The sequence below is a fragment of the Aspergillus novofumigatus genome (assembly GCF_002847465.1).
Source record: "Aspergillus novofumigatus IBT 16806 chromosome Unknown P174scaffold_3, whole genome shotgun sequence".
Taxonomy (NCBI): domain Eukaryota; kingdom Fungi; phylum Ascomycota; class Eurotiomycetes; order Eurotiales; family Aspergillaceae; genus Aspergillus; species Aspergillus novofumigatus.
In genome coordinates this window covers 1,345,874-1,358,211 of record NW_020194276.1, presented here as the reverse complement: position 1 = coordinate 1,358,211, position 12,338 = coordinate 1,345,874, and the positions used below count along the sequence as shown (strand labels likewise).

At 50.5% G+C, this 12,338-nt stretch overlaps 5 protein-coding genes across 5 annotated transcripts; 1 reads left to right on the top strand and 4 right to left on the bottom strand.

Annotated features, from left to right (window-relative positions):
* Positions 1-569: 569 nt before the first annotated feature.
* P174DRAFT_386555 (uncharacterized protein) lies at positions 570-2,073 on the bottom strand (the record flags this gene model as incomplete). Its single annotated transcript, XM_024823311.1, has 5 exons — positions 1,766-2,073; positions 1,676-1,709; positions 1,378-1,626; positions 756-1,322; positions 570-700 (listed from the first exon to the last, which is right to left on the bottom strand). The coding sequence occupies exons 1-5, from the start codon at positions 1,910-1,912 to the stop codon at positions 570-572; spliced, it is 1,128 nt and encodes a 375-aa protein (XP_024683845.1). The 5' UTR covers positions 1,913-2,073.
* A 716-nt stretch (positions 2,074-2,789) lies between these two features.
* Positions 2,790-3,406, bottom strand: P174DRAFT_419201 (CENP-S family protein; the record flags this gene model as incomplete). The annotated part of the gene is made up of 4 exons (XM_024824767.1): positions 2,790-2,907; positions 3,030-3,063; positions 3,179-3,302; positions 3,374-3,406. The coding sequence occupies 4 exons, from the start codon at positions 3,404-3,406 to the stop codon at positions 2,790-2,792; spliced, it is 309 nt and encodes a 102-aa protein (XP_024683844.1).
* A 316-nt stretch (positions 3,407-3,722) lies between these two features.
* On the top strand, positions 3,723-4,816 carry P174DRAFT_511044 (uncharacterized protein). The gene has a single exon (XM_024831748.1). The coding sequence runs from the start codon at positions 3,957-3,959 to the stop codon at positions 4,530-4,532; it is 576 nt and encodes a 191-aa protein (XP_024683843.1). The 5' UTR covers positions 3,723-3,956; the 3' UTR covers positions 4,533-4,816.
* On the bottom strand, positions 4,790-8,773 carry P174DRAFT_511043 (DDB1/RSE1 family protein). The gene is made up of 5 exons (XM_024831747.1): positions 8,474-8,773; positions 7,721-8,391; positions 5,751-7,657; positions 5,242-5,688; positions 4,790-5,174 (listed from the first exon to the last, which is right to left on the bottom strand). Exons 1-5 carry the CDS (start codon positions 8,566-8,568, stop codon positions 4,872-4,874), a joined length of 3,423 nt encoding a protein of 1,140 aa, XP_024683842.1. The 5' UTR covers positions 8,569-8,773; the 3' UTR covers positions 4,790-4,871.
* Positions 8,774-9,412: 639 nt separating this feature from the next.
* Positions 9,413-11,557, bottom strand: cprA (NADPH--hemoprotein reductase cprA; the record flags this gene model as incomplete). Its single annotated transcript, XM_024829711.1, has 2 exons — positions 9,413-9,709; positions 9,767-11,557. The coding sequence occupies 2 exons, from the start codon at positions 11,555-11,557 to the stop codon at positions 9,413-9,415; spliced, it is 2,088 nt and encodes a 695-aa protein (XP_024683841.1).
* Positions 11,558-12,338: the final 781 nt, after the last annotated feature.

Here is a 12,338-nt window from a genome sequence, read left to right as displayed (position 1 = left end):
GTATCCAGAAGATCATGATGCTGATCCACAGATGACGACGAACGCTTGATAGTGATTGGAAGATGGAGCGGCAAAGGAAAAAGCTCTCCATCACGACCTTATTAGTAGGGCCGTCGGCTGATGTCACTACTTGGACCCTGTTTCCGTCATTGGTCTTTGCTGTGGAGGACTAAGCCTTCCATGGCCCACAACAGTCAAGGTGCCCTGGTCTCATGTTCGTTTCCGAATACTGTGCCCTCCAACGTTCCATGACACCATTTCATCATCCCAGGCTCACCCAAACTTTTGTCCTGCTCTGACCTGAATACATGTGAAAGAAAGCTACCGAATATTTTTAGTGCATCCGGAAGAGGAAATCGCTCAGCAAAAAACGCGATGCATTGGATTAGGTAATGAGGTTGAGCCACATCGCAAAGGTCTCAGCCACAGTGCACAGCCATCGTCAGGCTCCCACCAAAATCAACTGTCAAACATCATCACATCGTCATGATTCAATTATGTACAGAGAATGAAGGGGGGAAATTGTGGGAAAGATATCGGTAATTGTGAGTGCCAAGGAGAGGGATCTGTTATGATGCCTGTACATCGACCAGGATCTTGCAATGCTCACCACGATCTTCGAGCAGCGTCTTGAAGCCCCTTTCGACAACCTCGTCCATTGTTACCTTTGCTGTGATCATCCCCTCAGGTTTCAATTGACCTGAAACTTCAGTATCAGCCAAGAATGACTCGACCTCAGGTGGTTGTGAACTTACCGTAGTTCAGTGCTTGGATCACATTTCGAAAAGCGCTCTCATCGTACAGCGCTGCGCCGGTGTAGTTAACTTCATGGTACATCAACTGGTTCACACGTATAGAAGGCCGCTTCTCCCAGACGGCGATGTTCACGATAGTGCCATGGACACGGCATGCGGAAATAGCTCCGTTCAAGGCAACTTCCACTCCCGCAGTGTCGAAGATGACATCCGCACCCACGCCATTCGTCAGTTCCCGCACTTTCTCCGGTACATCGCATGTGCGAGGGTCGATAATGTCTGTGGCTCCGTACTCGAGGGCGAACTTCTTGCGGTTCTCGAGTAGTTCGGCTACCATGATCTTCTTGGCTCCCTGAAGCTTCAGGATTTGGACAATGCCAATCCCAATCGGACCACCTCCGACAACCATGACGTTATCCCCTCCCTTGAACGGGGATAGGTTGACGGCATGCCATGCCACGGCCAGTGGCTCGATCAGTGCTGCCGCCTCGAGAGACACATTATCAGGAAGCGGATAGAAGTGCTCAGCGGGCGCCACGGTGTGCTTCGCCATTCCACCGCCATATCCTACATGTGTTCAGTTCCAGGGGCCCGATGTACCCGGATTGGGCGCGCGTCTTACCAGATAATCCGATAAACCCAATATTCTCACAGCAGTACTCATACCCGAGTTTACAGGAGCAGCATTGTCGGTCGAATATCGTTGGACGAACCACTGCTCGCTGTCCAGGTGATAGATGCGTTACTCCTTCGCCGACTTCTTCAATGATGCCGGCAAACTCATGACCCAATGTCACAGGATAAGAAGTCCCCGTAATCCTGTGCGGCTCCCTTGGGATGAGAACGGGGCCGGCACTATACTCATGAAGATCTATGCGGGTTAACATCTGCGAAGCTTGATCAGTGCGGGCCAGACTTACCACTGCCACATATCCCCACGAATGCTGGCCGCAACTATATGTTCCAATAATTTCAGTGAAATCCGTTTGCTGAGTTAGAATCCGGCCTACCTTGACCTGGCCCTTGCCACAGGTTGGCTCGTCAATTTCCTCGACTCGGATATCGCCAGGTCCGTGGAAGCGAACAGACTTCATTGTAGGCTTTGTCTTGAGCCTGGTCCGTACCGTATTCACAGAGTCAATTGTAGTGTTCAGCATTTTGAGAGGTAACCTGTTCCCATACGTCAGTCGGCCTTCAGGAACCGATCGGAGATTTTGCTGACAAAGTTGTATAGCAGTGTCGCCATTGAAGTTTTAACCGATTCTTCCAAATAAGCGGCTGGACAATGAGGACTTCTACGAGTACATATATAGTCAAGACTGTTATTGAAGAGCAAGGACAATGCTCAAAGAACGTTGCAATGACGTTAGATTATATCAGATATCCTGAGCTTGAATCTGGTAAACCTCAAGAAGCTCATACGAGTCAAGTATGTACATTGGATGCCGCATTTGGTTGGCAGATTCCGTCAGAACGGCTCATGGTAAACATCGGAAGAAGTGTATTAGCGAATCGGCTGTGTCTGCTTTCCCCACGAGCTGATAGTCACAAAGGAGATTTCGGAGCCATGGGTTCACCTGACGCTTCATATCATCAATGTGTAACCATGATCAGTCGACGATACAGGGTACGCAGGCAAAGTTTCTGGCATCAAGGAAGTGATCGAGCTCAAGTTCCCCGCAACGAAGGCGACGCTGCAATGGCAGCTGTGGCGTCTATCAAATCGGATTCCAGTGGCCTTGCAAGCGATGTTATCTTATGCGGGCATAATGTGGGGAAGTGGCGTCATAATGAAACTCGGGGAGATATCTTGGCGGGTTCCCACTATGACAGGCGCAGATACATCCGCTAGCGTGACCATGAGTAATTGAGGCATGAGATCACTCGAAAACAGTTCAAAAGTACCTTGCCTTTTGCGATTGGTTCTGGTGAGCTGTGACTGGCAGCTTATTCGATCCATTAATAGGAGTCGAGCCAGTCGACCGGCCTATGTGCGAGACTTGTGCATCAGAAGGCACCATCACGCGCATCGGATCAAGATTCCTCTTCGCGCTGCTGATCAACGAAAGCTCGGAGGATCGATTCTAGCCCTTCGTTGCGGCGCGCAAGCAACATCACATCAGAGACATTGATCGTAGAGCGGCCGGCGTGCCTGCAGCGGAGGCACCTTGTCAGCCGGCTTTCGGGAAAAATCCTAGGACCAAGCATCCGTGCAAGAAGCAAATTTGCAACACAGTAACACTCATTCAATAAGACCAGACAAGGATAACTCACTTGGCAAAGAACTCCAGATCTTGGCTAACAGTTTCTGTAAATTAGACACCATCAGCTCAAATCCTCCATGGTTCACCTATATCAAACACGGTGTCTTCCGCCTGTAGCGAGTTGGGGTGCAGACAAGCAGGTTGACATGATACACATACCAATTTGAGCCCAGACCATCTCTGTCAGAGCTCCAATGAACTGAGGAGTAGCGTTGACGCCGAGCTTGATGGTTTCCTCGTCAACAATCTTGCCAATGGAAAGCCAAAGAGCGGATTTCAAACGCTAGAACGGGTTTATCACTAGAATTAGCAACAGAAGCATACCCCGAAGAGCGCGATCTAGATATTGCATACCTCTTCAAGGCTGACTTCCTCGTTCGGATCCATATTTTCGTGTCCAGAACATACAGTCGCTATATGGACGTTTGTACAAATAAGAACGACACTTTTCGCTTAACTGGTTCTCTAATCTCGCGAAAGCCGTATAAACGCGTCCTGGAGCTTTAGACGCCCATTCGCGTGCTTGGCTGCTGTCACGTGCCTGCGGCGTAGATCCCGCTAACCCGCAAAAGAATATTACCTTTTACGGAATTCTGCTCGGCGAAGAGCATCGAGACTGCAGGTACTCCTTATCCAAGGTGTTTGCTCAATGCAAGACCTTTCTATCGTGCGTCCTCTGTGACAAACTTAGGCAGGCCTTGGATTTTGTGTCTTGCTTCTGAGGACAATAAATCTCGCAGCGAAAGCGGTCCTCATCTCTGCTACTCCGTACCACCTTCCCCTCCGACCCGCTTCTTCGGGATTGGCATTGGGATACTTTTTTTTTTCCTCCCCTTCCCCCGTTCTACTCCAGTTCTCCTCGAGTTTATTATCTGCGAGACCTGATTCCAAAACGCATAAGGGAGCGACAAGTCCGTTGGTCACATCACCATCCACCATGGCGACCTCCGAATCCTCCTCCGTCGTATCCGACGCTCTAAACGACTTCTTCGGCCAACTCTACACCTTCGTCGAAACAATCTTCAGACGATTCTTCAAGAATCTCTACAAATCATTCGTCGAAATGAGCGCCAAGCGCTGGACGAAAATCATCGTCTCCGTCGTCGTTTACATCCTCATCCGTCCTTACATCGAAGCCTGGTTCCGCAAAATGGCCGAAAAAGACCGCAAGAAGCAATTGGAGAAGGAAAAGGCAGAGCGGGAAGCCAAGAGAAAGAACAAGGCCAAGATGTCCGCTAATGCGCTGCGTGGTGGCGCCACCGGTGGCGGCAAAGTGCTAGGCGAGGTTGACAATACGGACGATGAGATCGAGAGCGGCGAGGACTTTGCTACCGCCAGTGGTGTGCCGGAGTGGGGGAAGCACGCACGGAAGCGCCAGAAGAAGTATATGAAGGAGCTGCAACGGGAAGCGGAGCAGCAGACGGAGAAGTTGTCAGATGAGCAGCTCATGGAATTGCTCGATTGGAGTGAATCGGAGGATGAGAAGAAGCAGGAGGAGAGAAAAGAGGAGTGAGAGGTAAACCTCATTTTTCGGTGCCGTTCGTCGACTTCAGAGCTGGTCACGTTGCTCTTGGCCTAATTACTCCTATCCGTCTTAATAACCGCTTTCCTTCACCCGCTGTATAATTGATAAACCTTCATGTTCTGTTGAGGCTCTTCTCACGTACCAGCGACGACGCGGCCAGGCACGGCTCCTGTCTTTATAGGTGCCCATAGATTATGTACTCGAACTATATTCTCAAAAACTCGATGTCACTATTCTATCATCAAGCCGTGCAATTGTTCAATCGTATCATCAAGTGGAACTCGTTCTAAGATGGACCCGTAGAAATGCACCAAGCACAAGAGATATCTAATGCAGTCTTCTGAGTGCTTCTATCATCCCTTTTACCTCGTCTACACTCATTTTGCCCACTGTACTGACGATTTCTTCCTGCACGCTCGGCTCACAAGTGAGGAATCGCTCAATGAGCTCTCCATCCACAAAGCGATACGGTTCTTTAGCCTCACGCACCATACTGCGGAAGCCCCGGAACTCATTGAATGGCATATTTCCCACCAATTCGACTTTTCCTGCAATTGCCACTTGCAGACGCATCAAGAAGTCTTGGTGATCAGGGTTGATGATAGCAAATAGGTAAATAGAACCTTCCACCTGTGGTTGAGATTGGTTCGGTCAGTCGTCTCGCAGAATTCGTGAGAAAGACAAGGGAGAAACTCACAGTGCCTAAGAATGCTCGTGGAGTAACAGCCGCACTAGCCAATTGTTGGATGTTGACCGGTCTGATGCGGTTGACCATCTCGCCCAGCGAAATCTCACCTGTCACTTCCAAGCGACGCTTATCATCCTCCTCAACACCAGTGGTGTTACGATGAAGGACAATCAAATTACCTTCAGCGTCACTCTCGAGGAAAGTGTCCGGAGCGATGTTGGCAACACCGGTGGCCCATACAGTCTGGAAGTGGCGCGCAACTTCTGTCATTGTATCTGGCGTGCCGTTCTCGCCCTCCTTATACTCCACAAGGCACATGCTCTTCATTAGATCGGAGACGGCGATTAAATTGCTCGTCACCGTTACGTCCACTGGTGCAGTCGAGGTCCTATAACTGGCCAGCTTCTCGAGTCTCATGGCGCCGAAATTGTTGTTAATGACTCTATACACAACGACCTTGGTGGAACGTTAGCAGGGCAGTCTAGAAAGAGGTGAACCACGATAGAATGTATGCTTACTGTCTTGACGAGTGCAGCCACTATTTTGTCCCCTAGCATGGCCAATGCTCGGCATGCTCCTTTGACGGGTAGCTCAGCAACCTGAGTCAGTTTTCGGCCATTGTCAACCTCAAAGATTAGGATGCGACCACGGATTGACTCGTCCCCTTCATCGTCCAAGTACGCTGTCCCAACGATAAATCGATCCTTGACCTCATCTCTGTCATTTGCACCTTTGCCCGCGGGGAACTCCGCACGGATGACGCTTTCCACTAACTCCTCTGGCCGCAGCTCGAAAGCGTCAAGGCGCCGGAACAATATCTCGTCAGCAAGCACGAATCTGCTTTTGACGATCTCTGCTCCGTCGACGAGCTTCCGTTCGATGGTACCAATACCGAAAGCTTTCTCAGAAGGCGAGTACGCCACTCTTCGGACCGTTGCCCCGATCGGGAGTGTTTGGATTTGTGTTGTTCTTTCCTTGTCCACGAGAGCGATTTTCAAGTCATGAGATGTTGCAACTGCTATCGACTCTGGGTAGGCCTCCGAGTTGAAATGGCATATCCGGGAGGCACCTTCGGAGTTTACTGCAGAGTATATAATCCGCCCTTCTGATCCATATATCATGCTAGGGTTCTCGCATGTAGCGAAGACGTTGAACAAGCCATTGCCTCTTGGTAATTTCTTGAAAGTAGGTTGCTCAGAGCCCAATATTAGCTTGGTCATGCCAGTCAATGAGAAGTCATTCGTGTTAAACGAGTAAGTGATCACACTCCCATCCGCCATGGAAACGAAGAGAGTAGGCGGGCTGTCCGTGAGCACGTTCGCCACGAGAACCGAACGAGGAAAAGCTTCACCCGCCAGGCCAACTGACGTCGTATGAAGCTCAGACAGATCCTGAAGCTTTAGTACCGAGACTTTTGCCAGCTGAGGAAATCCGGCAATACAGACCCCGGTCGGCGATGAGGGTACTGTGACACCAGAAATCTGACTATCTGCCCCAAAGTCCTTCTGTGCCACGATCTGGACTTCGTTGGTAACATCCAAGACTGTCACAAGCTCGCCGCCTGCAACAAGAACGATTGAGTCATCGTTGGCAGAGGCGGCAGTTATAATGAACTGATTCGGTGGAGTCCATTCGTAAGTTACCATTCCACCCTCTACCTCTGCGATGAGCACCCTCTGCTCAGTGACCTGCAATATTCGCCCACCGGGTAGATTGGCCGCAAGAAGTGTGCTTTCTGAAAGGCTCAGCCCAAGAAACTGGTCCATCTCTTCGACCTCGCCGTCGGTACTGAAACGGAATACTCTGGTCTCGTCGACGAATGTGACCAAAAGCGTGTCCAAGAAATCGCCGGGGCTTCTTACCCGTAAGCCCCACAGGTCCGTGATATGCTCCATGTCACCTAGGACACCCAGCTCCTCCATTCCAACTCCGCTGCGGACGCTCCTGAGCGTTCCGTCGTCAAAGGCGCCGGAGCCAGTGACAATCCTTGCTTGGCCTGACGAGAATTCGTGGGTCTGACTTTCACTCGAGCGATTGCCGAGATCCATTATCGTAAAGTCCAATATCGGCGCTATGTTTGACAGGGTTTGTACCACTTCCAACGGTCCATTGCTGATGCGCAGTACTTGAGAGTCTCCCTGATGCGAACCCAGGAACAGGACACCACCGCCTAGGTATACTAAGACGGATGCACGGGATGTATTGCCCAGATGGTCTAGTTTCCAGCTCTCGACTTGGCTGTCAGAGTCCAAGACCAACATTAAAAAGAAGAGCCTCCCATAATCGTCAGCCAGTAGCCACCGCTGGCTATCCACCTGTTCCCAGGCCACAAAAATGGTCGCCTCATCCAAGGGACGGGATATGATTTCGTTATTATCTGCGTCGACGTACTTGATCGACATTTCCCCGAGAATGAGAAGCCCGCCTGTCTATGTTAGCATGGAGAACGACCCCATCCGCGAGCAACACAGAGTTTATGGGAAGTTACCTAATGGAGCAGGCACTGGGATCAGGTGGGAAGACCCGAGTTCCAGGTCTTGTGTAAAGTCCGCCGGTTCCCCGAATGTAGCGTCGGCAGTGCTGTTGCTTCCGGTCGCCGCATGATATTGTAATTCCCGCACCCTCAGTCTGACTTTCTTCTGATTATCTTCGTACAGTAGAGCCAGGCGTGGAAGCCCTTCTTGCACATGCAAGAACGCCGACGAGCGGACAAACAGCTCCTCAATTCTTGCTGTTGTCGGCTCTCCCAACTCCCCCACCCGTGGAGCATCAGGGCCTGAGGGCAACGCGACAGCCCTCCCTCTTTTCTTGCTGGGCAGTTGAATAATCGGTATGACTGCAATAACACCTTCATATATCTCTAAGGACATGAACCGTCCGCTTGGGTCGATCAAGCATCGGTTTCCCGTTTGCGACTCCCGCGATGACGGATCCGACATGTCGACATAGTCCCGTTCCGTGCGGACTCGCTTTTCTGAGCTGTCCCAAGATAGTGTGAAGTAGGTGTATCGATCGGTGCCGACGAATAGATGGTCCGTAGGGGAATTAGCCGGGGCGGGAAGGCGAGCCAACATCGTCACCCTCGCATAGATGGCGCACGAGGCCACAAGATCCAATCCATCTGGTGTGGGAGAGTAGAATTCGAGCCGATTAGACTTCCTGTAATCAGCAAATAAAAGAATGTCAGCCAATATCCATATGATAGCCCGAGATCAGTCACCGATACTAGAGGGTCACCCACGCGACGACCAGACAGTCCTCCTCCGAATTCAAGAAATTCAGCTTGAGAGCATGACGAATGCTGCTCGCCCGATGAATTGGAACGACGTACGCCATCGTACCGACTGCGTAGTCTTCACGACTATCAATAGAAGTTCCGGGATTGGGCCGTTCGTGGTAATTTGCCGATAACTGCGGGGATGGTAGGAGAGGAACGCGGCCAGCGACGAGATTTAGATCAGCCTTAGATCAAGCGCAGAAAATATAGCAATAATCTGCATCGCTCCTTTTCAGGTTAATGATACTGATGCTCGAATGCTGGCTCGAATGGGGATGCAGAAAGATGGAAAAGCTCACTTTGAGCTACTACCTTAGCTACCAGGATCATATCGGGCCCGAACGTCGACTTAGGGAATGACGATTGCTTGCGGGTTCCATTAATTCCTGATTTTTTATCTCCGACTCTATGGCCGACACGGACTAAGGTACATAAGCGTGGATGTTCACTTGAACAACCTCAAAAAGAAAGAACGTCCACTGTGATCTAAGCTCTACATTCAAATCTCTATTTGCAGGCGATTGCAAACACGCGAGCTGACGGAGTAATGCCTTTTTTGTGCAATTTCATTGTGTCAATATTGACTCGAGAATATCCTGGAATTCATTCATTCGTCCCCTTGTCACCTCTTTTGATGTCTCCATCCTCTATCCTTCCCAATCAATGATAGCTGCTGAAGCCGATGGTCGTGACCATCTATCATAGAGCCGACCCTATTCAAGCACAAAACAGAGCAACATGCATCCATCAAAACACGCCTAAAAACGACGAATAAGAATCAAACCAGGCGGTGTATATATGCAGATATCATCTAGGCGTCAGAAAAAAAGAGACAAGGAGAAGAGGGAAATGTCACGACAAGAAGCATTAGTAAAGGTAGATGAAACTGTCGAACAAGCCAAATCACGACCAGACATCCTCCTGGTAGCTGCCACTGCTCCGCATGTGCTTCACCATTTCCTCGCCCTTCTCAGCGGGCAAGCCCCGAGACTTGGCAATGATTTGACCAAGGACAAGATTGACTTCCCGAGCCATGTTGGCTGCATCTCCACAGACGTAAAAGATGGCCTTCTGCTTCAGGAGATCGCTAACAAGGTCGGCATGCTCTTGCAGTCGGTGCTGGACGTACACTTTCTTCGCGGTCTCGCGAGAGAAGGCAGTGATGATCTTGAGCTTGTCTCCAAGTTTCTTTTGATAGACCTATTAAGAGTTAGACAAACGGCTCCAAATGTGCTCACAAGAAGACTGCAAACATACCTTCCACTCATCCTTGTACAAGAAGTCCTCATTGCTGTTACGGCAACCAAAGAACAGAATCGTAGGTCCGACCTCCTTTCCACTTTCAGCTAGAGCAGCTCGTTCCTGGATGAAGCCACGGAAAGGAGCAACGCCAGTACCGGGTCCGACCATGATGATGGGTTTGGAGGGATCAGAAGGCAACTTGAAATTGGAGTGGCGAACATGGACCGGGACGTGAATTCCATCGTACTTATTGCGAGGACCAGTAATAGCATATGTCAAACCATGGGGATCGGGCGAGGGATCACCGTTCTGCTTCTGCTTGAGGGCGAGTAGGTAATTCGTGGTCACGCCCTTGACGATATGGGACGCACCAGGCAAGCGGACAGATTCGACGACAGCTGTGATACTAATCTTATCCTTTTGAACAAGGGAGGAAGACGAGATGGAGTAGTAACGAGGCTGAAGCCTGTTGAGGCCTTCGATAAGCAGCGAAAACGGGACGGCAGAGAACGGCTTCGAGGTGATATTCTGAAGAGCCTGAGCGATGTTGACGCATTGGTTGCTGATCTTCTCGTGGAAGTAATCCTTATCATTACCAAGGCGCACGATTTCGGCTTTGCTTTCTTCGTCGGGGGCGAATGGCGCCAAAGAGGACACGAACTGACGCGAGACAGGGGCACAGATTTCCATGTAGAAGCGAACGGCCGCGTCGTATGTGGTTGGGGTCGGAATGGGAACCTTGGCAGTGACATCGAGACCTTTGACGTTAATAACGGTATGGCGCTTCTTTTCAATGCCAAAGACCTCGAGGAAACGATCGACTTCAACACCCGCGTTGGTAGGCCAGATAGCGATGTGGTCACCGGTCTGGTAAGTGAGGTTACTGCCAGCAATGCCGATTTCCATGTGAAGGCAATTACGATCCTTGACGGTAAACAATTCACGGGACTCGACGATGGGAGCGATGTAAGGATTGTGCGCAGAGTAGGGACCCTTGGGGCTGTCGCTGAGATGACCCTGAGTCGGCTCGCCAAGGTAGACGCTATCGTCCTCGGGGCTCAGAGATTCATCTTCAATCACAGAGAAAACAGGTTCATAGACAGCCTCGCGCTCTTGCAGGTTCATAGATTCCGACAGCGCGGCCCACATGGGCTCCTTCCAGGCCAAGAAGTCCTCCTCCATTGTACCAGCGCCGTCATCACCCTCACCAGCGGCTCCGATGCGTTGCGCGCCAAGCTTTGTAAGAGCAGCATCAACATGGCGAACCATAGCATTATAGTGCTCGTAGGTGTTGTTACCAAGGCCGAAGGTGACATACTTGAGGGAGGAGAGTGGCTTTTCCTCAGTGGAGGCACCGCTCTCGAAAGCGACGTCCTCACCGGTGATGAACTGGTAAAACTCGACGGCGTTGTCGGTGGGCTCGCCCTCACCGTAGGTAGCTAGAACAAAGAAAGCGATCTTATCCTCGGGGAACTTATCAAGATTTTCATAGTCGTAATCTTCGAGATCAGCGACCATGGTCTTCAAGCCGAATCGCTGGGAACCTTCCTTTGCCAGTCGGGATGCGTAATCCTCGGCAGTTCCAGTCTGAGAACCGTAGAAAATCACACAGTTCTTCCCGGTTTCCTCCATCTTTTGGATGATGTCCCGAGTTTTACCTGCTTTGGCGGCGCCATTCATAGCGGAATTCGCAGAGGCATAGGGGTCTTTAGGAACGGCCCAGTAGGAGCCCTTGGTGAAGTAGGCAATGCTACCCACCAAGAGCACTACCAGGACAACAATATCGAGCGTGTCGAGTTGCGCCATGTTGAATTATCGTTGTTCAAGTAAGCAGATCTGTCCCTAGAGGAGGGACAGAGGAGAAAAGAAGAGAAGGGAAAAGTGATGAAAGGCCAGCACCCCCTCGATCTCCGAGACCTTCCCAGCTAAAGAAAAGTAACCAAAGAAGAAATTAAGAATGAGGAATGAAGAATCATGCGTCTGTGGCGATCCTCATCAACGTGGAGAAAACGAGATTGACAGAGAAGGATGGTGAGATTATGAGTAAGAGTAGCGCCCTTGTCCTCAGCTAATCGGACCACTTAACTCGGAGCGGAACAAGCGTGGATGGTATCGTTTCTTCCCGCCCCTTAACAATTCGAGTAAGCGTGGCCTCTCGGATGATACTCACCGGACCTCCGGGGATGGCTCTGGTGATAGTGGCGGGCGGTCCTAAGGTAAAATAGTGCAGTGAAGATATGCTCACACGTGATGGGCAGCACAGAAGGGAAAAAGTTAAAGGATACAGGCTCAGCGAGGACGAGAAAGAATACTTAGAACATGAATTCCTTCGTCTTCCGTCAGGATTCTCCTTGCATGGAGGCGGGGAACAGACCAAGGAAGACTATTATATAGTACATCCTTCCAGTACGATAACCTTCGGCTACCGATAAGGTCTGGATCGGAAAGGAACTTCGGCCCCTCAGATATCTACAAATACATTCACACAAAAGACTGGAGGTGGCGTATCCGCTGGAGTTGGCGGGTTGCCCACATGGATCTGTTTGGCCTCATATGGGGAAATCTCCCGATTAATCCTGCCGAAAAG